Source organism: Suillus bovinus, assembly GCF_016758785.1.
Source record: "Suillus bovinus strain UH-Sbo-P2 chromosome Unknown EDB93scaffold_31, whole genome shotgun sequence".
NCBI classification, from domain to species: domain Eukaryota; kingdom Fungi; phylum Basidiomycota; class Agaricomycetes; order Boletales; family Suillaceae; genus Suillus; species Suillus bovinus.
In genome coordinates, this window is record NW_024542087.1 from 331,866 (window position 1) to 355,652 (window position 23,787).

At 44.4% G+C, this 23,787-nt stretch overlaps 6 protein-coding genes across 6 annotated transcripts; all 6 read right to left on the bottom strand.

Annotated features, from left to right (window-relative positions):
* Positions 1-3,667: 3,667 nt before the first annotated feature.
* On the bottom strand, positions 3,668-5,567 carry EDB93DRAFT_1250891 (uncharacterized protein; the record flags this gene model as incomplete). Its single annotated transcript, XM_041453082.1, has 9 exons — positions 3,668-3,772; positions 3,820-3,857; positions 3,909-4,266; positions 4,316-4,488; positions 4,537-4,704; positions 4,759-5,002; positions 5,051-5,223; positions 5,285-5,392; positions 5,435-5,567. The coding sequence occupies 9 exons, from the start codon at positions 5,565-5,567 to the stop codon at positions 3,668-3,670; spliced, it is 1,500 nt and encodes a 499-aa protein (XP_041307340.1).
* A 531-nt stretch (positions 5,568-6,098) lies between these two features.
* On the bottom strand, positions 6,099-7,500 carry EDB93DRAFT_1250892 (uncharacterized protein; the record flags this gene model as incomplete). Its single annotated transcript, XM_041453083.1, has 4 exons — positions 6,099-6,487; positions 6,552-6,603; positions 6,657-6,817; positions 6,876-7,500. The coding sequence occupies 4 exons, from the start codon at positions 7,498-7,500 to the stop codon at positions 6,099-6,101; spliced, it is 1,227 nt and encodes a 408-aa protein (XP_041307341.1).
* Positions 7,501-7,788: 288 nt separating this feature from the next.
* Positions 7,789-8,637, bottom strand: EDB93DRAFT_1250893 (uncharacterized protein; the record flags this gene model as incomplete). The annotated part of the gene is made up of 3 exons (XM_041453084.1): positions 7,789-8,120; positions 8,172-8,417; positions 8,466-8,637. 3 exons carry the CDS (start codon positions 8,635-8,637, stop codon positions 7,789-7,791), a joined length of 750 nt encoding a protein of 249 aa, XP_041307342.1.
* Positions 8,638-8,687: 50 nt separating this feature from the next.
* Positions 8,688-9,862, bottom strand: EDB93DRAFT_1250894 (uncharacterized protein; the record flags this gene model as incomplete). Its single annotated transcript, XM_041453085.1, has 2 exons — positions 8,688-9,088; positions 9,145-9,862. The coding sequence occupies 2 exons, from the start codon at positions 9,860-9,862 to the stop codon at positions 8,688-8,690; spliced, it is 1,119 nt and encodes a 372-aa protein (XP_041307343.1).
* Positions 9,863-16,325: 6,463 nt separating this feature from the next.
* On the bottom strand, positions 16,326-16,910 carry EDB93DRAFT_1086146 (uncharacterized protein; the record flags this gene model as incomplete). The annotated part of the gene is made up of 1 exon (XM_041445959.1): positions 16,326-16,910. One exon carries the CDS (start codon positions 16,908-16,910, stop codon positions 16,326-16,328), a length of 585 nt encoding a protein of 194 aa, XP_041307344.1.
* Positions 16,911-17,380: 470 nt separating this feature from the next.
* Positions 17,381-17,842, bottom strand: EDB93DRAFT_1104366 (uncharacterized protein; the record flags this gene model as incomplete). The annotated part of the gene is made up of 1 exon (XM_041447408.1): positions 17,381-17,842. The coding sequence occupies one exon, from the start codon at positions 17,840-17,842 to the stop codon at positions 17,381-17,383; it is 462 nt and encodes a 153-aa protein (XP_041307345.1).
* Between the last annotated feature and the right edge of the window lie 5,945 nt (positions 17,843-23,787).

The window sequence follows — 23,787 nt, forward strand, 5'->3', positions numbered from 1 at the left end:
CTGTTAGAAAGGTCTGAAAGAATATAGGATGAGAAAGATGAATATGCTTGCCAGTATTCAAATTACATGTAGCATCCTCCATCTGGGGGTGCACTTCATCCTGTAATGTAAAATCATGTTTAACGACCTTGGAACATGGAATCAGAACATCAAAATCCTTCTGATGTAGATCAAATTGCTGGTATGATAGTAGTACATGCAAATATCAAGGGAAAAATGTGAGTAGTGCGATGTGAAAGTCCCGAGTTCAATGTATTTGTTGTTCCACATGATGGCTTTCGTGTCCTGATGAGTATGGCATCTCGCAGAGATTTTGAAGAGACGTGAATCATAATCCGCCGGTGCATCAGTAAATTCCCACAATCTGGACAGACCTACACAGACCTACACAGCACACCAGACACACAGCTTAGTCCCTACTAGCTAGCTCACCACAGTAGCACCTTTGTTTGTGTACATCTGTACATACACTCACAGACCCACCCAGCACATACCCAATAGCATCATTTTTCTCTGTACAGAGACTCACAAACCTGTGCAGAAATCACACTTATTGTACCTCCAATCTAAGAATAGCGTATGATCAACAATAGATTGAATCACATGACTATGTGACAGTAAACAAAAATAGAAAAATGATATACGAGGATAGTATGCGCAGTGACTATGGCACTCAATCAAGCTGGATGCACAGGTGGCAGCACTTCGGTGGGTCAATGCCATTGAGCTTACAGGACTCCGTCCTTATGAAATTTGTCAGTGCCGAACATTGTAAAAAGGGTCGACTCACCATCCAGCTTCGGCCCATGCACGAAGCTGTTGCACCAGCCTTGGACCATGGTAGGGGTCTCTCATGACTAGGCAATAGCATGGGTAACCCACAGGTATTTTGTGCTGTACCCGCACCCATACCTGTGTGGAACTAGACCTGTGTTGTTGGGTATGGATTTGGGTATGGGTCCATGGGTATTCAGGTGTACTATGGGTACTAAGTATATACATGTAAACAGCTCATAATAAGAACTACAATCAAATTGAATCCCATCCATCGTCAAGCTCATTCTCTTCACCAACTACCTCGGGCATCACAGCAACAGCCATAACATCTTGGTCTTTAACCAACCCTAAAAGACTCCAGGAACCTAAGCAAAGCAATGCGCAGACAGACTGGGCAGATAGGCGACTGCAGACATGAGATAACAAGAGGCGGCCGCAGCTAAAAATTCGCTCTACATCAACTGATGTTGCTACATATAACGAGCAAGATGAGTTGCCGACAGACGCGAGGCTGATGAAAAACTCACCAGGAATTGACAGATAATCTAAGGCCATTCGGGAGAGTCGAGGATACATTGCCTTCCGTTCAGTCCACCAAGCTAAGATGTCAGCAACATATGCTGGATCTGTGCTGAGGTATGAATCGAGCTCATCACGGAGCTCTGACTGCTTGGGTGCTGCTAACACTGGAAGTTCATCAAAGATGTTATGAGATTTTCGCTGGTTAAAACAATGGTGAGAAAACAGTAAAGTTAGACAAGACAATACATATCACTGATGTTTCCTGGACTTCGTCCTCATCCACAGCATCATACGAGTTGGTGTTGTTAGTAGTGGTTGTGTAAGAGCGCTCGAACTCATTGCGAACGATACTCTCTGCGGCTTGAATCCATTCAGCTCCCCATCCGGCCTCCTTGAAATATGATAGTTTGTGTCGAGGGTGCAGTACTGGAAGCGGTGTCAGCGTCAGTAAAGTACACTGGTAAAGTATGACAGAAAACTTACCCATCGAAATCTGATAAACTTCTGACCAGTCGGTCATACTGTAGTAGCGGTTCAGTGTGTTCTTCACCAGTGCGAGTGACGCTTGAATAGCCGGCTCATAAGCGCATGTGATAGAATCTGTTGTGAGTTTTCTGTCAATCATGTCCATTGCAGGAATGACGGTTGCGAGATTCGGTGTCGATCGAGAGAAAAAGAGCGTTGCATCCTTGAGTATCTAGTATTATGTTCTGTTAGCACTGAACTTCAATGTGAGAATGGAGAACTTACCTTTAGAACATCGCACAATTGTTGTGCAAGCTCCCATTCCTTCTCACTCAGCTTGTAATCCCAAAGATCCATGTTCTTGTCGGCACAAATCATATCAATAGCTTCGTGATACTTAAGGGCAAAGGTGAGCATATCAAAAGTTGAGTTCCATCGGGTCGCAACGTCACATGGCATGATGCACTGACTGAGTTTGCACTTCTTGAGAACATCATACCACGCTGGAAGAAGTTTGGTTGTCGAGTGGATGATCTTGAAGGCTAGTTTACGTAGCTACAACAAAGGTGAGTACTTTGTTTTGTTACAAGTGGGAAATTACTTCAACCTTTACAAGGACAAATCGTATAGGTCCAACACTATTTTGCACAGCCTGGCGTTCGCACGCTGACAGTTGCGCCATCTCATCAACCCATCCCTTGATATTGTCGTTCTCCTTGTCATCTGTCTCATTCGGTCCCAATTCATCAATATCAATATCCTTTGCGCGATCTTGAAGTTGCTGTTCTGCTTCATCCATCATGGTGTTTGCTTTCACTCTAGGTACATCAAACTGTTGGATCAATGTTTTGGCAATGAGATTGACGATATGAAGGAAACATCATGTCCTATTTGTTTCTCCTGGGAAGTCCTCCAGTAGATCACTCAACTTGTTGACCATTGTGTCATTATTGGATACATTATTGCATGTAATGCTCAGACTTCACTCATGACAGAAGCACAATGTGATGAGAACCTTGATGTGGAGCTATCTTTAGAAGGTGTTGCGAGCTTCTTGTGTGCCATCTCCTCGCTGGTGAGAGTGCTTCCAGCAGGTGGGTTGGTTTTTACCTTCTTCGGTTGTGTCTTTGTGCTATCTCCGAGTCCATTTGAAGTAGTTTTTCATTTCTTGGATGTTGTGGCTTCCAGTGCAGCTTTGGCTCTGGCAGAGATTTTGGGTACTCATTTAGCAGTGTTAGACTTGTGCATGGTGACAGCGAGAGTTTGGTGAATTCAAGTTTTGCAATTGTTCTCATGACTTATGTTGACTTTTCCCGATTGTACATTAGAGTTTGACATATACAATACCTCCGAACTTCATTTGCACTAGGCTATCAACAAAGGCACGGGTATGGCACGGGTCCAGCTTAGAGCGCGGGTCAGGTAATCCTAACCCGCACCTGTACCCGCCAGTACCCTTACCCATTACCCGTGTGGGTTATCCATACCCGTGCTTTTGCCTACTCATGACATCTTCAAGAAGCTTCAGCATTGCTTTATAAATGGGCTTGTACTCCTTAGCAGTGAACTTCAGAAAAGATTTTCCGTTTCCATTCTTAACAAGACCATCGAAGACACAATTGAACTGAAAAAAAAGTATCAGCAAATCAGTAGTGCGCCGGTACCAAGAAAATATTGTTGTGCAGATGAGAGCTAAGCAGGTCAATGGTATCTCCTTCCGAAATATATCAGGCTGCCTGTGAGCAATATGATAGGACCCAGTATACAGGAAAAGTATGGCGGCCTTGCGAAGTCCAGGGTGAGCAAAGTTCTTGGTTTTTCCAAATTCATCCACTTCGTCACAAAGAAACATGGAATCATCCAGCAAATCAGTAGTGGCATTTTTAACCCAAGCTGTGTGCTCCTAGATGGGAATGGTGGCCGGGGGGACAAGATTATACACAGAAGGTGTGATGGCAATAGCAATCTTCTTGAGGTCAGAACACCATGTTGCTAAATCATCATATAACTAGAAACGACATAAGGGATGAAGCACACGACAAGAGAGATACGCACCAGCCTCGCCATGTCGGGCTTGTGAGCAGGCCACACATCTGGTAGATGTCCTGGATTAGTATGATATCTTGAGGGAAAGAACAACATACCAGCTTCAACTTGTCTGCCATTTTTGAGCCATTGTATTAGCAACACTGAAAGAGATTCCGTGATAGAGACTGGCAGATCGTCAATGAGCTTTGGGAAGGGGTTTTCTAATGCTTGCTGCACATGGCATCCTCCCTTGGTGTCCTCAAGGAAGCTTCTCCAGTGGGGACCATACCAATCCAGTTGGGTAGCATTAGGCCCTTCAACCTCCTTAGATTTTACTGTGCCTTTAACTACCTGCGTGTTCGCCTTGGACTTGCCAGTGTTTGTCTCAGCACTTTGGAGAAGGTCTAAGAGTTCAGGATCAGGCATCCGGGGATGGCCATTCTTCTTGTAGTGAAGTTTTAAGACATCTTTGGGCTTCAAAGGGAAAATATTAGTGAGATCCAATTAACAGAGGGGCTAATACCTTGGGAGAATTCCTGTTGTCCATTGATGAACTACTATCGCTTGAGTTGCCATTGACTGCCAACATTTTCTTGGCCACTTGGTCATCTTCGTCATGTGAATATTGAAATTCAAAATCTGGCAGAAGAGCAGACACAACCTGAGGTTGGGGTGGTTGCTCTTCCCCAGAAAAACCTAGAACTCGTCAGTGCGATCACAGATGCCATGAGGGCAATAACTCACCAGGGTGCATGCTATGACGCGCACCAACTGCCCCCCAACCAATGTGCTTGTCTTCACTACCATCGTCAGAGGAACTGTCACCCTCGCTAGAGTCGGAACTTTCAGATTCCCTAAGTTGGGATCCAGTTTGCCAGAGGGCAGGGTCCAAACTATGGTAAAAGTAGGCATCTGACGAGGTAGTTGAGGCCATTCTCAAGACTGCTGTCTATAGTAAAGGTCCACCACTAGTGGCAAGATGACCGCCAGCTGTATTAGAAGCATTGACAGAAAGCTGACATTGGGAGGCATTGGAAGCCACACGTGTTGCCTTAGCTGCAGCTACGAACAAGTTGTTTAACACCTGGAGGTCAGGTTCTGTGCCAGGGGGTACGATGGGCTGAGAAAATCCAAACTGTCTGCCATCTTTGCATTGTAAAAAAATGGGCTGGCTGCTCACTGTCTCCACACTCAGGGAAGGAGTAACAGTCTGTGCAATGATATTATAATCATTAATAAGTCAGGGCCAAAAACTCACCTTTTTTTTAGGCCACGGTCTGGGAATATTGGCATTGGGAATTGTAGCATTGGGAACTGTGGCATTGGGAATTGTGGTGTTGGGAATTCTGGCATTGGGAGTTATGGCATTGGGAATTGTGGAGTTTGGAACTGGTTGCTCCGAGATGTCATATGGGGGAGGGGCTGGTTTTTCTGTAAAATAATTAGTGCAGTTACCTACAGTAAATGAAATCTACCTTTGAACATTTTCCACGACCCTTGCAGGGCGGTTCAGGAGTGACAGGGTTTATTGGGAAAGTCAGATTGAGGGAGTGAGAGCCCTTGGGCTGGCTAGTCCGTGTTGGAGCATCCAAGATAGTGTCTAGTCACTCTAGCTGAGCATTTCTGCCTCCCTTCCCTGCACCTGGACGTCCCAAATGTTGAGGGTGTTGAGAGTCGTCTGTGTCGGGAGCTCGCAATCTCTTTGGCTTAATGCCTGTGAGATAATTATCAGTGGCTTTCTGCTTGGTCCACTTTTTCTTCAGGCTATCAGGCATGACCGAAGAATGTGATGAGCTCCCAAAGTGATAATCCACGAAAACTTATCTTTTAAACCTGGCCTTTCTATCCGATCTGACTTGATATGATCCAGGATACAGCTTCAAGGTAGTTCTCGTATGTGGTGGTGAGTCAGAACAAGTGAGAAAATGCTCTACTCACATACGTCCTTTCCTCTGTGTTACGTCGTCTGACGAGTGGAGTGATGAAGTAACTTGAACAGCGTGTGGGAATTTACTCGGCTGGTTGTTTAATCTGACAAATATGTAGGACTGATAAGAAAGAGATTGTAAATTAATATTGTGTGCCATCATAACATATGAGTAAGATTATGTAGTTCTGTTGTGTTTAGGCTGTGGTATAGGTTCCATTGTCAAGATCCGACCCCCATATGTTATGTTACGAGATGTGATTGGCTCGGGTGGGTCTACATCACTGTCTGACAACTTTTGCTTCATTTTTTCACCATTGACTCCAGGATCCACAGCAGGAGCAGGAATATCAAGCAGTGGGAGTCCTTTGAGGATTTTTCATGTGAACAGAAGCTCAGGGGAAAGCTCCTTCAGAAGTTCAGCAAGGTGCTTGTCTAACAAATCAAGGACCTCCTGGAAAGTGACTGCATTCGACGGTCCTTTGTTCCTTATCAAATTATACCATTCCACCGCAAGTGGGACAAGGTTTTTAAAATAGGGGTGGAATTGCTCGTCGAATTTGTGTGTATGCGAATGGTAGAAGAACGTAGTCTTCTTGTCGTTGCAGGCCTTGAATGTGATGGTGGACCATTTGTGCACCAGCCAGTTGTATCTTCTATCAAGGACAGACTTGACACTAAGGGGACCCTTGTATCCAATACAGATCCATATGAAGACGTAGAAGACTGATTTGAGATCATATTCATAGTGGTGTATGATAAGGCGAGCTGGAACCACATGGGAATTCGAGGCACACTTCAAGCTGCATTCAGGTGTTGCAATGCTATCAACAGCCTCTGAGAGCTGGAACAGGAGCGACCTGTGACATGAAAGGCATTGTGCCCTAATTGTTGATATCAGCAGATGAATACATGCTGTGGAAAGTATAAAACTCACCGTCCCACCTCTAGCGTATTTTTGACCCTGGGCAATAAACATGGCAAACTCCCAATCAATCAAGGTTCCATGGGATCCATTACTGTCATCTTCAATCATCGAATTATTGAGACTACAATCGCGATGAAGAATACCCTTCTCTTCCACTGCTGTCTTTTGAACTGGAAGATTGGGTCAGTTGAATGTAAAAGAGGGAGGGGGTATTGAATATATACCTACTTCTGATGATATCGCCCAACAACTCTGCCTTTGTCTGGAACATATATAATGGTCGTGTGCAAGGCTTCAACACCAAATGAACATGTGTGCGGATGGCACCTTGAAGGCTGTTCAACAGCTTGTAACAATAAAGCCCCATTTGATCAACCTCCCCAGGCTTGATCTCAACAAGCCAGTGATCAATGAACTGTGGAACACCATGGACATCTTTCATCGCCTGCAGCATCTTGACTTTGTTCAAGGCATCCACTTTACTCCCAAGAACCCAATGATCTTTGACAATATATTCTTCATCACCCCTCCATGCCAGATAACAAATGGTACCACGACCAACAAGCCCTTGACTAGAAGATATGACTTCAAGGATGTCGTATGTGTGATCATTGACGAGGATTTGACCAATGGGATCAGGAAGAGGAAGATGAAGAGGATCATCAGGGATATCTAGCTGACGCATAGGATGAGAATCATCAGGAATATTGACATCTAGCTGAGGATTATTGAGCACAGGATTCCTTTTGGGGGTGCTCTCAGGTGCGTCACCGATCTGGGGGAGGGGGGGCATGGTCTCAGATATGTCTTCCATCTGGTGGGAGGGGGGGATGCTCTCGACGACGCCCTCCATCGTGTCTGGTGCAGGTGACCTGTTTATGCTGGGGTGGAGAAAAGTCGATGCACATTCAAGCTGGGCAGGTCACAGTGTTTTTGTAAGGATGATGATCGAGGGGTCATACCCCAGGCACTCAAGTTTACTAAAGACAAGGCATGAAAAGATGTGTAAGAAATTGTTTGGGTGAGTCTCGATGTGAATTGGAGGCGTTACAACAGCACCTGAGTGGTCGTACATATGAACTCGAAGTTCGCGATACTCTTTGGTCATGGACACAAGTAAAATGAACTGTCTCCAAGGCTATCATCTGAAGAGAAGGAACACCTTGTTGTCCAGTGTATTTCCTATTGTGCCCATAGCTGAGTATGGTCGTGATGTCAGCTCGCAAACTGCCTTGATTGTGTCCCATTGAGCTTCAACATCATCCAATAATGCCAGGTCAGGCTTTCGTGAAACTTCTTCATCTTTCACAGGGCATGTAGAGTTTCCTGCACTCCACAGGTGTGGGACTGGGTTGGTCTCCTGTACAATCTTTGACACCTTCTGGGTGAGCGCAAAACATAAAACATTGAAGAACATCGCAAAAACTCCTTTGAACAGTGGTGAGGGTGTATCTGAGTTTGAGTCGCCATCTTCTGGCTGTGACCCAGAGGGAGGTACTTACTCCAAAGATGAACCGCCATCACCTCCACTTCCAGACTCCACATCTGCCATGGCACTCTCCTCCCGCCAATCTCCAAGACTCCCATAACTAGGGAGCAGCCACTGCTCAACATTATCATGGTGTGATTTCGGGAGCGGCCAGTTCCACCGGCATTCATCTTTGTCATACAGGTGAGCCAGGTCATTTTCGCGTGTAGTGGCAAACTTTCTGTGAAGTCTGTCGTCCCGATAGCGAATTTTATGTAATGGGACCTGTAGCTCTGTGACATCTGGGAGTTGGAAGGTAAATGAACTAAAAATCTATGACAACACATAACTAATCTCTGCATCATCTTTTCGTGGTGACAGTTCATGCAAGATTAAGCAATTGAGTTCAAGAGCAGTGAGTTTGTCCAGTGTAGGCACATCATTAATCATGGGTGCGGACATCAGTGATGAGAGCTTCATCCCATAATCTACAGTACTTCCGTGTTCCAAAGCTGGTGACATGACTGTGTGCAAGAGAGGACAGAGGGCTCATTTCAACACAGGTACCATCTCTATGTGGGTACTGATAATTTTAGTGCATGAAAGTGTTGCTTATCAGGTATGAATTCAGCTGACAGCACAAAAAAGCTATTTTTGTCCCAAAAATAGTTTAGCCAAAACTCAGATGCATGCTCCATGCTGTTATAGGCAGTAAAATGTGTATCCGCAGTTGCACCAAAACGGGGGACAAGATGGACAGGTGCTCTCAGCTGAGAAACTGGAATGATGTCCCCCATCTGACTGCCATTAGAGCACTTCGATCTTCTCAGCACATGTAGCTGAGTAGTTGGATCACGTTCACTAGAGATATCAAATCGTTGCAAATAGGCGATAAACTTATCTTCCCAAGACCATGGTGTACCACTTTTGCCAATAGGCCGTATGAGAAGTCTGAGTTGGGCTACCGAGTGACCTGCAGCACATATTTTTTAGTATATAGTGGATATCACAATGAGACAGAAAGCACACCTGAAAGACCACAAGTAGGCCATGACTGCTCTGCGTTGGTCTGGATAATGACGGTGTCATAACAGCCCAAAGTCCAGGGCCCACTAGGTGGTGCACAGTTTAATGTTTGAGCTGGGTCAATTTTATGGGCATTGTGAAAGTCCGTTTCTTGTAAACATATTTTGAACCAAACTTGAAGCTTATCAAATGGAAGTTCAGCTTCAGGTCCAGCTCTTTGAGGACCACTGATTGCATGAACACGATGTCCAGATGTCTCCTCGTGGTGAAGGAAATTAGTGAGAGCTGGGCGAAGGTCTGGTAGGTTGAACATGATGGCAACTTCATTGACACTGATATTCCTAATAGAAGGATCATATGTGAGATGGAGGGCAGTGCGCCCAACAACGAAAGAGCATAGTGGGATGGGTATTGATCCTGCTTTTTTGTGCTGTAGCATTTTGGTGATCATGAAATAATCTGTGATAGGACGCGGCTGATCAGGTTGCTGAGCCCTGGATGGAATCTCCATGGCGACAATCTCCACATCCGTGTCTTCATCAATGTCATCATCTTCATGTTCCTCTCGGACAACTTCCAGATCCTCAACACTCAGCTTGCCATCCAAAAGACCGATGGCAAGATCAAACCTATTACACTTGTCAGCGCGGTCGAGATAACGACATATTTGTGGAGCGTAATTATTGTTGTTGGTTGATCTTGCAGGGTTTTTGACTTCCATGATGTGTGCCAGAGCTACAGATGCTAGGAACAATGTTCTGCATTAGCTCGAGTTTGGGTATGTACCAGTTGTCGATGGTTGTATTGCCTTTTCCACAGCGAACCCCAGCAGTGATGATCGCATGCTTATTCACATGGAACTCATCCAATGCAGCCAAGATGCAGCCAATATTCTCATCGTAAATGCATGGCGATTGCACAAGATAATGGAAATGCATGAGTGCGCGTACAGAAGTCATGATACCAGGAGGCATTGCATCTGCGCTGAGTGCAATGATCGATCACTGAATGTCTCGATGACAGTGGCCAGTAACTTGTTTGAGCTTCGATATGCCTCCATGAAAATGCCAGTAACCTGTAGTAAGCTGTAAAACCGAGAACCAAAAATCTAACTCAGACTCTCTGTCACAACCCAATAACGAATTAACGCTGGGCAGAGACTAGGACTCAAACAAAGGTTATCGGACAAGAGAAACGATGAGCAAGTACGTCTTGGATTGCTACAGTTGTAGATACAAGAGGTTTGAACTAAGGAACTATCGACCAAGACATGCTACCTATATACAACTATTGAGACGGAGATTGAAACTGAGTTACAACTACTAGCCAATCATAAAAAGAGAAAGGGAATCGTACCATAGAACATCATAGAATATTAAAGAAGCATCACGTGACCATATCTTATCTTATCGTATCTAATCTAATCTATTTCACAATCAAAGAACTCGTCTTCTTCATCAGTCACATCGAAGACACGTGTTGTAGGCGCTAAAGGTATTTCGGGAATGATAGACGCTTTCAGTGTAGGGTTAGGATTTGATTTAGGCGCTGTGTATTGACGCTTAGGAAGATTCAAGAAAGAATAATGGTTTGTTAAAGGTACTCGTGACATTACCCCCTCTCTAAGGTGAGTGTCATCACGAACGAATGAAGGTCGGATATTCTTTTCTCTCCATCGTTTGAAATCTTCTGTAAATAGTACTGAGCCTTTGATTCTTCGGTATTTTTCGGCTGCGGCCGTGGGGTTTTTCTTATGGAACTCCGCTAAAGGAATTGGAGCGTTCTTCAAATTCTCTTCTGGCTCCCAAGATGACTCTTCCTTCGGGTATCCTTCCCATTTCACTAGGTATTGCAGCTTTCCTCGGAACAATCGGCTATCTAGTACTTCTTCTACAGCAAATTCTTCCCGATCGTCAATCAATTCTGGAGGTGGTCGGTTGGGAGGAGGATGAGGAATCAATCGAGATGCGTGATATGGTGTAAGCAATTCTACGTGGAAAACCAGGTGGATCTGATATTTTTCCGGCAATTTCAACTTGTAGTTCACTTCACCGATCTTCTCTAGTATTTCGAAGGGACCTAGACGACGATCTGACAGTTTTTGACTTGGACGACGTTGTTTGAGATTTTTTGCGTCAAGCCAGACCTTGTCTCCTATCTTATACTGAGGTGCTTCTTTTACTCCTTTGTCGTAGAAACGCTTCATGCGCTCATTGACCATTTTAAGAGTATTTTCAGCATCATCTCTCGCTTCTTTCATTTGATCAACTCTCTCATCGGCGGCGGGGATTACGGACATAGAGTTTGGATGAATCGTGAAATCTGGGTTATACCCGTAGAGAACTTTAAACGGACTATGACCGGTTACTGTGACTGCATTGTTATGTGAAAACTCTGCTATCGGCAGCCAAGATGTCCAATCATTTTGTCTGTACGACGTGAACATGTGCAAGTATTGTTCGACTTCTTGGTTTACGCGTTCAGTCTGTCCATCAGTTCTGGGGTGATAGGAGGTCGACGCAGACCATTTCGTTCCTAATCTTTTTGACATTTGTCCCATGAACTTCGATATAAACTGAGTTCCTCTATCTGAAATCACTTTTTTCGGTGTTCCGTGATGTTTCCATACATTTTTTAGAAATAGCTCGGAAATACCCTTCGAGTCTATATCTTTGGTGGTGGGAATGAAGTGTGCTTGTTTCGAAAATCGATCAACGACTACAAAAATGCTATCACACCCTTCACTCTTCGGCAAATCCACTATCAGGTCACAGGTGATTGTCTGCCAAGGTCCTTCTGGAACTTCATTTGGCTGTAAAGGCCCCGTTAGGTCTACTCGGAAGCACTTTCGTTTGTTTACACCTATCGCAACCATCTACGTAATCGTGGACATACTTCGTCATTGAAGGCCACCAATAGTTTCTGGAAATCAATTCTAAGGTCTTAGCTCGTCCAGGATGTCCAGCCAGTGGAGAGTCGTGAAACAACTCCAATATCTCTCGGCGGATCTCTTTGTTATTTGGAACGTAAACTAATCCTCGGAATAACACCAATCCATCCTCCACATTCCATTCTTCGATTCCTCTACGCAATTGAACCGGTGCTGCTTTTAGCGTTTCTAATGCTTTAGCGACTTCAGGCTCTCGTTCTGTGCATTTTCGTATCTTTTGGAGTAATTTTTCTTCTCCATGCACCAAAACTTGACCTCTTTTAGCAGCTTTTACAGTAAAGAATTCCGGTTTTAAAAGAATGTGATTTGAGTTATCATTTTCTACCCCCCCTCTATGGTCTGATCTCCGAGAAAGACGGTCTGCTTTGTCATTAACCACGCCAGGCTTGTGTTGGAGTGTAAATTCATACTCCGCTAGGAAAAGACTCCATCTAGCTTGCCTTCTGGTCAACTTTTGACTCGTCATGAAATATTCAAGGTTCTTATGATCTGTCCATATTTCAACCGGGTGAGGTGCTCCCTGCACATAGTGCCTCCACTCTTCCAACGCTCTAATGATCGCTAATAACTCCTTATCATGAATGTCGTAATTTCTTTCCACATCATTCATTGACTTAGAGTAATATGCTATTGGATGCCATAATCCATCTTCCATAAGTTGAGAGAGAACCGCTCCTGTTGCGTAATCTGAAGCATCGGTCTCTATTTTCTTTTTCTTCTCAACATCTGGCATGACTAGAACGGGAGCTTCTGTGAAACATTTCTTAAGTTCATCAAAAGCTTTCTGTTGCTTCTCCGTCCAGTCCCATTTGACATCTTTTCTTAGCAGATCATTCATTGGTCTGGCTATATCTGAGAACCCAAGTATGAATCTTCGATAGAAGTTGGCAAAGCCCATGAATGCTTGGATATCTTTCACGCATTTGGGAACAGGCCATTTCAATACTCCTTCTACTTTCACAGGGTCCATCGACACATTGCCTTCTTCCACGATCAACCCGAGGAACTCGACTTTAGACTGTTCGAAGCTACATTTCTCAGGCTTCAAGAACAGGTCATTCTCCTTTAATCTTTTCAGGACTTCTCGTACCACCTTTCGGTGTTGCTCCCTGTTTCCATTCATAAAGACCATTATATCATCAATGTAGACGACTACTGTTTTGCCATCTATCAGGTCTCTCAGAATTTCGTTCATCATCGTTTGAAAAGTTGCAGGCGAGTTCGTGAGTCCAAAATACATTACAGTCGGTTCGTGGTGACCAAACGGCGTTTTAAAAGCCGCCTTCCACTCATCTCCTTCTTTCATGCGAATATTATTGTACCCCCATCGTACATCCATTTTAGAGTACATTGTGGCACCGGTTAAAGCATCAATTAAATCTTGAGATCTCGGTAGCGGATATGCATTTTTCACCGTCTTCTCATTGAGCTTTCTATAGTCCATTACCGGTCTTAACTTGCCATCTTTTTTGGCCACAAAGAAGAAAGGTGCTGCCACTGGAGATTGTGAATTTCTAATACGTCCTAGTGCAGTCTCGGTTTTTAACCATTCCTTCAGTGTATCCATCTCTTTGGGTGACAATGGATAAGGTTTCGCATTTGGCGGAAGATCGCCCTCATCTTTAAGATCTATCGCATGATCCCACTTCTTTCTTTCAGGGAAGCGCTTAGATTCTTCTTCTGAGAAAACTCCCAGGTAATCATGAAGCCAATCCGGTACCATTTCTTCTACCGACTGCTTCTTCTTAGTAGCTTCTTCTGCTACCTTCTGCTCCGTGGCGACCGAGGCTTTGTATCGAATCCATAATCTTTCAGGACTCTCTTCATCTTCTATTTCCTCCATGGTCGTTCTCTTAACTGCCACGTCTTCTTCCTCATCTTGATCTGCCATAACAGGCAACAAGCCGGGTACGTCATTGACTTCTTCCGACTTTTTCTTTTTCTCAGCCCTGTTTCGGAGTCTTTTCTCCTTCTTAGTTTCACATTTCACCGGGCACCGTGAAAGCGAAAACTTCCCTGCATTCCAATCAATCTCAGGATTGTGGTATCTCAACCAATCGATCCCAATGATCACATCATCGCTTCCTAGATCTGTAACCATGAATGCTACTTTTTCTTCTTCATGGTTGCCGATTTTAAGACCTAGTTCTGCGAAATGGGTCATCGATCCCGAGGCGTTAAGAGATCCATCAATGTTTTTAACTTGGATTGGACGCAGTAATTTTCTACAACGAATTCTGTTCTCCTTGACAAATCGTTCGTTGATAAAGAGCGTGGATGCTCCACAATCTACAAGAGCTTTCAAATCTGCAGATTTGTTCTTTCCTTTTGGCGTAATAGGAAGATAGAAGTGTTCTGATTTTGTCTTTAGATTTACTTCTTCTACATCCGCAAAGTTTGCAAGGATCGAGTATCTACTGCCCGACTTGTCTGTCTCTTGTTCTTCCAAGATTTTGTTTTTTCTAGATGCTTCCCATTCTTTAAACCATTTAGGCGGTTCTGATGCCTTTTCAGCAAGTGTGTTTGCCTTGGCTTTCAACTTAGCCAACATCTCTTTGCCTTCTGGTGATATGGTCCAGTCCTTGAACCATTTGGGAATTACTGATTCTTTTTTCTTTGCTTCTCTATGAGCTAGGAAATCTTGGAACCAACTAGGGGGTGTGGAGCTATCTGAGGAGGGAAAGGAATTCGGAGTTCTGCAGTTTCGTGTGATGTGATTTGGCTTTCCACATTTGTAACAATTGAACGGCTGTTTAGGCCCATTCATAGCCTCATCAAGTGCGTGAAACTCATGCAAGGAATAGGTCTTCTTAGTCATTGTACCAGTTGTATTCTGGAACCCGTTTTACTAATGACGTAAGAAGTTTGAAGGGCGAGTCGTAACGGCCCTTCCGGAAAAGGAATAATGAAGTGGTGGACAAGTCGTAACGGTCCACCCGAAAAGGAATGATGATTTAAAGGGAGAGGGAGAAAGGAGTACGTAAATGGAAAAACTGAAGCGGTCCCCGATACTTAATCGGATCTACCACGTACTTCAGGGTCAAAGGGTTCTTTATTCAACCCTACTGACACTTCCCTATCTACTAACTAAAAGAAGTGTACGTAAACTACACCTTTGTTAAGTGAGAAAAATGCGGTGTGCTTCGTGTGTGTTACTTCTCAATCACCGACAAGGGTACAGACCAAGGACAAGTTATCACTCTTCCAGCCGAAGCTTACAAGTGCGAGTCTCACTTGGACACTGTATCTAAATCCTCTTGGTAATGATGGTAAGACTATCCGCAGATGCGACAGTTCTACTAAACTTAACGGAAAGGTACTACGTGCGTATGAAGGAAAAGGTAATCGTAAAAAGGAAACTATAGTAACGTGAAGCAGGCAGGGTCTTGGGCCAGCACTTCAAGTTGTAGCGAGACACCTAATGTCGTCAACACCTCCGTATACTGGCGGCTGCAATGTACGGCAGGGCCTGGTATAGGACTACTAACTACGAAAGACTATCGGTAGAGAAAACGCTCAAGTGAGCAAAGGAAAAGGGTTTCAAAGAAAAGGGTCGCGGTTGTTTAGACCGGGCAAGGTAAAATGTGTAATGATGTTAGACGTATGTCTCGCGCAGATATGCAGCTGAGAGACACGTGTAATGACGAGTAAAGATGATCGTTTGAATCGTTGGTTTAACCTAATGGTCTGCCAAGTATTCAAAGGATATAGTAATGGATGCGAGCGGTATGCGAGAGTCGGAGTCTCCTATAGTTCAAACCTAATGTCACAACCCAATAACGAATTAACGCTGGGCAGAGACTAGGACTCAAACAAAGGTTATCGGACAAGAGAAACGATGAGCAAGTACGTCTTGGATTGCTACAGTTGTAGATACAAGAGGTTTGAACTAAGGAACTATCGACCAAGACATGCTACCTATATACAACTATTGAGACGGAGATTGAAACTGAGTTACAACTACTAGCCAATCATAAAAAGAGAAAGGGAATCGTACCATAGAACATCATAGAATATTAAAGAAGCATCACGTGACCATATCTTATCTTATCGTATCTAATCTAATCTATTTCACAATCAAAGAACTCGTCTTCTTCATCAGTCACATCGAAGACACGTGTTGTAGGCGCTAAAGGTATTTCGGGAATGATAGACGCTTTCAGTGTAGGGTTAGGATTTGATTTAGGCGCTGTGTATTGACGCTTAGGAAGATTCAAGAAAGAATAATGGTTTGTTAAAGGTACTCGTGACACTCTCCCACAGCAATGATAATCCATTGGACATCATGGTCGTAAAACTGCTTGTGAATATGGTGCAGTGATTCAGGTGTGAAGAAATGGGAGGGTTCGGCTAGTGGCCAGTCACTCCAGAATGGTTTCTCAATGCCATTCAGGCAGAACTTCTGTGCTTCATGGAAGAACACCTTGAGGTTATGCGGATCAGCGCGTGAGCATACAATATCCAGCTGTGCAAGAGTTGTTGATTTTGTCCGGGGTTCATGGCGAAAGGCATCTCTGAACTGTTTGTATATGGCCATGGTCACTGGAGATGTCTTTCCGCCAATGCATGCCAGCATCATCGCTTCTAGAGTATCAGCAATGTAACTAGCAAGTGGAGTGAAGCAGTAATGGCTGCATCCGATTGGATCTGACATCATAATGCCCAGTCGAGCAGCTGACTTCAGTGGTTCTAGTATTATATCCAAGCACTGATGAACGAGCCGATCCTGCAACATGCCCTTCATCTGTTTGTTCTTATGAATTTTGGGACTGGTAGCAGGGCAGTGAGGAGGAAAGTGTTCAAAGATGATTTCAATCATGTATTCATGTGAATATTGGCAAGGCTGATAAGTAGCGGATGGGCAACAAGATCGCCTGTCAATGCAGTGATACATGTCTTGTCTGAGGATAGAATGACACTGAGGAGAGTTGCACCGTGAGGTAGCGCCAACTTCAAGAATACATGAGCTGATGACCTTGAGAGGGATATAATATGCACCTGCATGTCCCAAGCATGTTGCCCTGTCATCCACTCAGTATATACCCGAGACAGCTTCTGCGATGTGGCATACACTTTGCGAGGAGTGAGGTCTAGATGGTTGTGAAATAAAGGATGGTTGAAAATACTGGTGATGCACTCAAGCGGATCTCACCAGTAGAGAACAACTGGCATCTTGGTGGAATGGGATGTATGTATTACTTGCGATTTCCAACATGGACCTCCTGGTAACATTTCAGCTCGACCGCATAACTCTTTAGCTGAACAGAATGATAAAGGCAAATCATTTATCTAAGTGCTCCCTGAATTAAGCTGCCCTAATGTGTTTGAAATTAAGAAACTTGCCATCTCCAGCGACAGGAATGAATCTATCTTGCCCATGCTCAGGCCCAAATGCAGAAGCCATGCTGCAATCTCCCATTCCTTCCAACTGCTGAATGGATAGTATAGGTTCATTTTGCGATGGATGCTATTCTCATCAGCATTGAACAAACTCAGAAATGTGTAGCCCTCATCAAAGGCTAGCGGGGGTTCAAGAAAATAGTCTATTACTTCAGCCTCACAGTCCTTGCTCCAATTTCTGCCTCCATCAAAGTACTCTCCTTCAACTTGTTCATGGTAAGACTCATGAGGTTCACCAATGTCGCCTGCTGCCATAGGAGCATCTGCCGAATCCTCACTAGGTGGAAGGGTGGAGTGAAGCTGGATTAAGTCTTGTAGCCATGTGTTGCATCCAGACCATGGTTGGCTCATATGTCAAGCAACGGAAGTATGATCCCTGAATTCCTTCCCGCATGAAGGGCAATGAGTTGACGGCATGCTTGTGGAGAATGATGATTGCGGAGAAAGAGGATACACACTGTAGTTCGGCAATTTCCATGAGTCAGTCTTTCCGCATCATGTTATCCTCGCTGCTCAAATTTGATCTTAGTACTTTGCAATCACTATCAGCAAGTGCTTCTTCTACCCACACTAGCCCTCACTCTCATGATTGACATCATAATGACAACCATGATAGTAGCAGCATATGCAACCTATATAAAGTTCTTGAAGCTGTGAATGCAATGGTGAGTCATTCATGTCATCTATCATTATCGTACAACTTACATTTCAACATAGTCTGACCAGGAACCCACTGAATCCGAGGCGATGATCATGATGAATCTCGTGAGAGCCAAGCGCAATGTTTACAGGGCTCAGAAGGTACTTGCAGACTGTGTAATGCAGGAAAATGAGGTGTTTGCAAGCCTGCTGAAATTCTGAGCGGAAGCCGCTGAGAAGAGACTAGACAACACAGACCTTGGCCTGGGATGTATGAGGGTTATTTGCAATATTCATGGTTGGTTTGTCCCTCCTAGTTGTCTCGCTCAAGGACGAGGTGGATCATGTTCGTGTGGTGGGTGTGATGCGCTCTCTGTGCTCATATCTGTTTCTAACTCTTTGCAGGAACGACATTGGATATCTCACATGACCGGACCCCCATGATTCAGCTTGATTTATTTATTTTTTGTAGTGTTTAATAGTTGTTTTATGTTGTCTAGTCTTCGTTACTACTATGAATGTTATGTGCTGTATGCTCAAACCAAGTGTATGTTGCCAAGCCTGGAACTCAAACTTAAGTTGAGAAATTGTATTGCTACTTTTGCACTGGTACAAGTATACTAATACTATAGCTATTGATACACTGTGCTTGGTACTAGTAGTGTGTGAGACTTGTGAGTTTTTGCAAGGCCATAGTATCATACATTGAAATCCGAGTCTGTGAGTGGATTTGGACTGGAGTCGCTGTATCACTGTGTACTGTGAACCTGTGCAAACTGTGGGGCTCTGTGATTTACTGTTACAAGACCCAAAGTTTGTGACCTCTGTGAGAAAATTGGACTTTACTAATGTGGATATGTAAGATGGTGTGTGGCAAGTATCATGATTGCGTCTGGAAGTTTGTCTTGAGAAGGTTGAGCTGAATCACCCAGTCCCAGGGTATGCATTCCATAACTTTGACACCGGTCAAGTAATATAATGATAGAGTCAATATCAGGACGGGCGGGATTCATCTGCAGGTTCTGCAGGAGTACTAATGGTGACTGCAAACAGCTTGTTCATCCAATCATGCAAGCAGCAGTGAATAACCCCAATATCGATGGTTTCCTTTTCCTTCCCTTTGCCAGACCGCACCGGGTAATGATCATGTATGGTTTCGACTAGAAAATCCAAAAGGGTGACAAAAGATTCTATGTTGGTCAACTTGACACTGTGAGATAACCTATTGACCGCTTTGCATGTCCATAAAGAGATATTTTGTTGAGCTAAAGTATCTGCAACCGCTCGCAAGAACGTCGAGATTGAGAATAATGGAATGGCATCAGAAAGAATTGTGTCGCTGTTCCCAGACACCCATTGAGCGAGAAGATCGGCAAGGTAGAAAGCATGTCCTGGGTGTGTGATTGAAGAAGAGGTGGTGGACAAGAAGGCAATTTCAAGGATGATGCTGAGCAAAGAACGAGATTTGTGAACTAGACCAAAAGACGAGCAGATATCCAAAAGAGCACTGACAAGTGTATGGTGGTGCGGACAAATTGCTAGCACAAGGAAAAGTGCATGGGACGCGATCGAATGTCTGTAGGGTGGGACAATGAAACTTCGTAGATAAGTAGCCAGGCCCACTCACCATTAATAGTAGGTTGGGATAGTGTCATAGATGTCCCACATCATGATGATAATTTGACACAACTGACGCCCATACTCACCTAGTCTCATTTTACGAATGCAACCAAAAACATCTCTCAAGCTCTGCGTGCCCTTGCTCACTGCAAGGGTGTGACAACTGAAGTGATTGATTACTTCTATGGCATCATCCACATCTATGTTGAATGCGGATGAAAAACATGTGCGAAGAATGAAGGCCCAGCAGCAGGCATTGAAAGTAGTTGGGGCATAAGCCATTTCCAATCCTTGAACATGGGTTAAACAGCAAAAGTAAACCTATCATTCACACTCACCACAACATTTTTGCAACCAAGAAAAGACGTGACAACTTCGACATATCATGCAACAGGGTGCCTCACAATACACCCAATATATCTCTCGAGTTCGCCTCTACGAGCCTTGACAAAATCAGCACTGAATCACCCAGCATACTGTTTCTCAGGAAGTGGTGGGAGCGCAATACCAGGAAGACGTCTAGTTAAAGTGTGTAACACAATGAAGTGAGAGAACCGCTGTTCAACTGTTATGCGGGTAGGAGAGATTGGTGGGATGTATGGATCATATGATTCATCTGTAGCTGAAGAAAACAGTGAAGTAACACTATACATGGTATATGCTCCAGAAAGGCCCGATGTGCGCTTCAAAGGTGAGTGAACCAAGACCCAAAACTTTGGAACTTTAGATTACCACACAGGGCCAGTGTCTGCTTCCCCCAGCCCAAGTCTACTGAGCCTAGTATTATCATCGTTGATGGAGTCTTCCGTCAAAATCTAGGCTCGGTGTACATGTGGATAGAGAAATCCCCATGATTGGCTATAGAAAGAAGTCTGCTACTATTTCCCACAGTTTTGAACTTAGTAATAATAGGGACGTTCAAAGTTGGGTGCCCACGCCCAACGCCTATGCCCATGACCCCTTTGCCCACGGGACGTCACCTAAAATGTAGTTTGCATAATTAGATAATACAAATGTAAATCTAAAAATTTAACAATTAGCTGTTACCTTGTACTCGCTGTCACATCAATCAGATCTGCGCATATGGCGAAGAAGAAGGATAGCAGTGTCACAATTCCGGAGATCGTTTGGACCGACGACTTGGTCTGGCAGCTATTGGTGCAGATTGAGTTATCAGAAAACAGGGTCATGCTTCTAGGCAAGCGGAAGAAGGGTGGGGTGAGTGAGTTAAAGTTGTTATATGATACAAGATATGGTGTTTCTGTGCCAGAACACATCAGGTTATCAAATAAAGCATTCTCAGGGATGAGAGAAGCAGGACACTTGTGGACTGGAATGGTACAGTCACTGACTGAATATGCAGAGTCTACCCAGGCAAACTCATTGCCTTTGAAAAACCAATCTGCATGTTTTGAAGCTGCAGTATGCTTGAAGGCAGAGGCATCATGGGCAGAGCCAGTCAGGCCATGTTCATAGTCCACGATATGGAGATTAGATGGTAAATTTCCAACCTGTCAAAGCACTTCAATATTGTTTAAAAAAGCTGTGTGATATAGTACCTGTAGATTCAGTCCATAGTTTGACTTTCATGTATAATATACATCTCCATTGAGACCTGGCTTAGTATGTAAAACAACAATTGTCCCGTCATACATCACCCAGCCTTCCCTCTAAGTTCCTCAGAATTTGAGCCGGTCATCTATCCACAACTTCTCAATTTCCTTTTCTTCAGCAGTTGGTAAGCACACAAAAGTGTCATGCAGAGATTTAATTGCATCGAAGCATCGCTTCATAAACAACTCTACTGCACCTTCAGAGATTCCTGCATGGTGGGCAATGTCCAGCACTGAGGCACCATTGCCATATTGACCCATTCGATAGAGAGTGACAGTGAGTTGAGTCTGGACAGGTGCCTGTGCATTGTTGGAATTATTGGAAAATACTGGATGACCTTCGATTAAATCAAGCAGGACTTGAAAGGTCATTGGAGAAACACAGAGCATATAAATAAAGCAAAAGTGGTTGGATGGAGAATTTGCATATTCCCAAGCAATGTGTAGGGTGCCAGCTTTTGCCACAGGGGAGCGCTCTTGTAGATAACGAGTTTGTTGAATAGCAAGAATGCAAGATAAGTCACAGTGCAGCTGGGCTGCTGCCTCTTCGAGGGTCACATCTGGCTGAAACAAAGTACGTAGAACCATAAGCAAGAGATATGAGTGAAGGTATTGCTCGCGTGATGTTTGAAGATGAGCCATTGAGTGTAATATGTGTTTTTGGATACTGTATAGTTTTGACACTACCTTCAAGCCCATCTGCGCATGACCATGTCACGCTTAGCTTCATAGCTTCACACCTCAGTGTGACCTGTGACCATCCCTAATTAGGTTCATTACATCGTGACTGCCACTGGCAACTCGCTGTTGCTGTCTGCAATTCTGGCAACCAGCACGGACTTCTGTACTCCTACAAGTTGCTTCAACTTAGTCGACATCATTTCGTCAAGCTGTGCATCCCATGGGGATGGGTGGAGACAGTCTTAAAAGGCTGCATGTCAAATCTGTAAGCTCCATTTCCCTCTAGTCATTCAATCTGAAACTAATGTGTTCATCACCTCTGAGTGGCTTTCATGTGGCCGCGTCTTTGAGTGGATGGCTCTTCCTCCCTCTGTAAAGCGTGAAATCAAACGCTTGTTGGTCATTCCAGCTCCCTTTCAATCAATCATCCCTTCACAATAGTGATGTGCATGGCCCGGCTTCAAGCCATGGGCTGGCCAAAGCCAGCCCTAGTTAGGCTGAGCCAGGCCGGGCCAAAGTCATGGCCTGACCACAGCCTAGGGCCTGGCCTGGGCAGTTGGAAAGCCGGAGCCGTGGCTTTTACTCTTACAGCTATACTAGTCATCTGAGACAACGACGAGCTCAATTGTTCATGTATCACACTGACAGTCCCAAAGTTGCAAATTCTCCTTTGTCTGAGTCGAGCCCTCTAACGGTCCTTCAAACAAGCCTCAATTAAAACCACTGAAATCCTTGGCACTACTTCCTCCTTACCACGGACTCATCTGCATGTCAGCAGCTTCTGCAAATCCAACACACATTTAAGCACATCCGAGACATCCGATGGAATAGAGGCCCAAGAGAAGTCGAGTGTTTGATGAGTGTTTGCAGAGCTTAGCCAAAAGGAGCATCAGAGCATCAGAGCACAGTGTGTCTGACACCGGCTCATACTCGTACACTAGCCAGTAAAAACTGTGAGTTGCCTTCTGTCATGCTTCGTGAACTGGATACTACTTAGATCTTTGAAGTGTCATCTATCTGCGGCACAATCTTAATGATTTATTGAGATAAATAGTATTAGTACATCGCTATCCCTACTCACAAATCCCTAATTCTAATGGCAGGAACAATCCTCTCAGATAGTGATGATGAACCTCGACCAGTGCATCCAGCGTGCAAAATCAAGCCCTCTGCTGTGCTCCTTGAGCATTCTGAGAAGGCAGCTCTCCCATCTCAAACCAAAGCCATCAATGCATTTTGTGTGGCAGAGGCCGCAAAGCATGGTTTCAACAATCACCAGCCCACTAACTCACCCAGTCCACCTGCTCCTGAACCCACTGTCCCTGCACCTACTAACAAACGATCACGCACCGAAGATGCTGAAGAAGGCTATGAAACGAGTGACGAGGAACATGAAAATGCGCGGACAAACCCCAAATGTAAGTTTATCTATTCATGTAAGAGAGTGTGTACAAAGCTCACCTGAAACTGTCAGCCAAACGAGCCCGCCAGCATCAGCAAGCTACTGTCAAAGACCACGAAGATGTGGACGAGGATGGAATTCTCATAGATATTGCCGTACAGCCCATCACTGACGAGTCTGGTCCCACACACGAGGATAGGACTTGTGATATCGACAACTTCTTCAGCAAACCTTTCAAGCGGACTAACACCAATGGTACAGTGAAAAAACACCGTAAGTGCAAAGTTTGTCCGTACATTGTTTGTCCGTACATCATTCCATTATCATTTCCATGTGCTGTT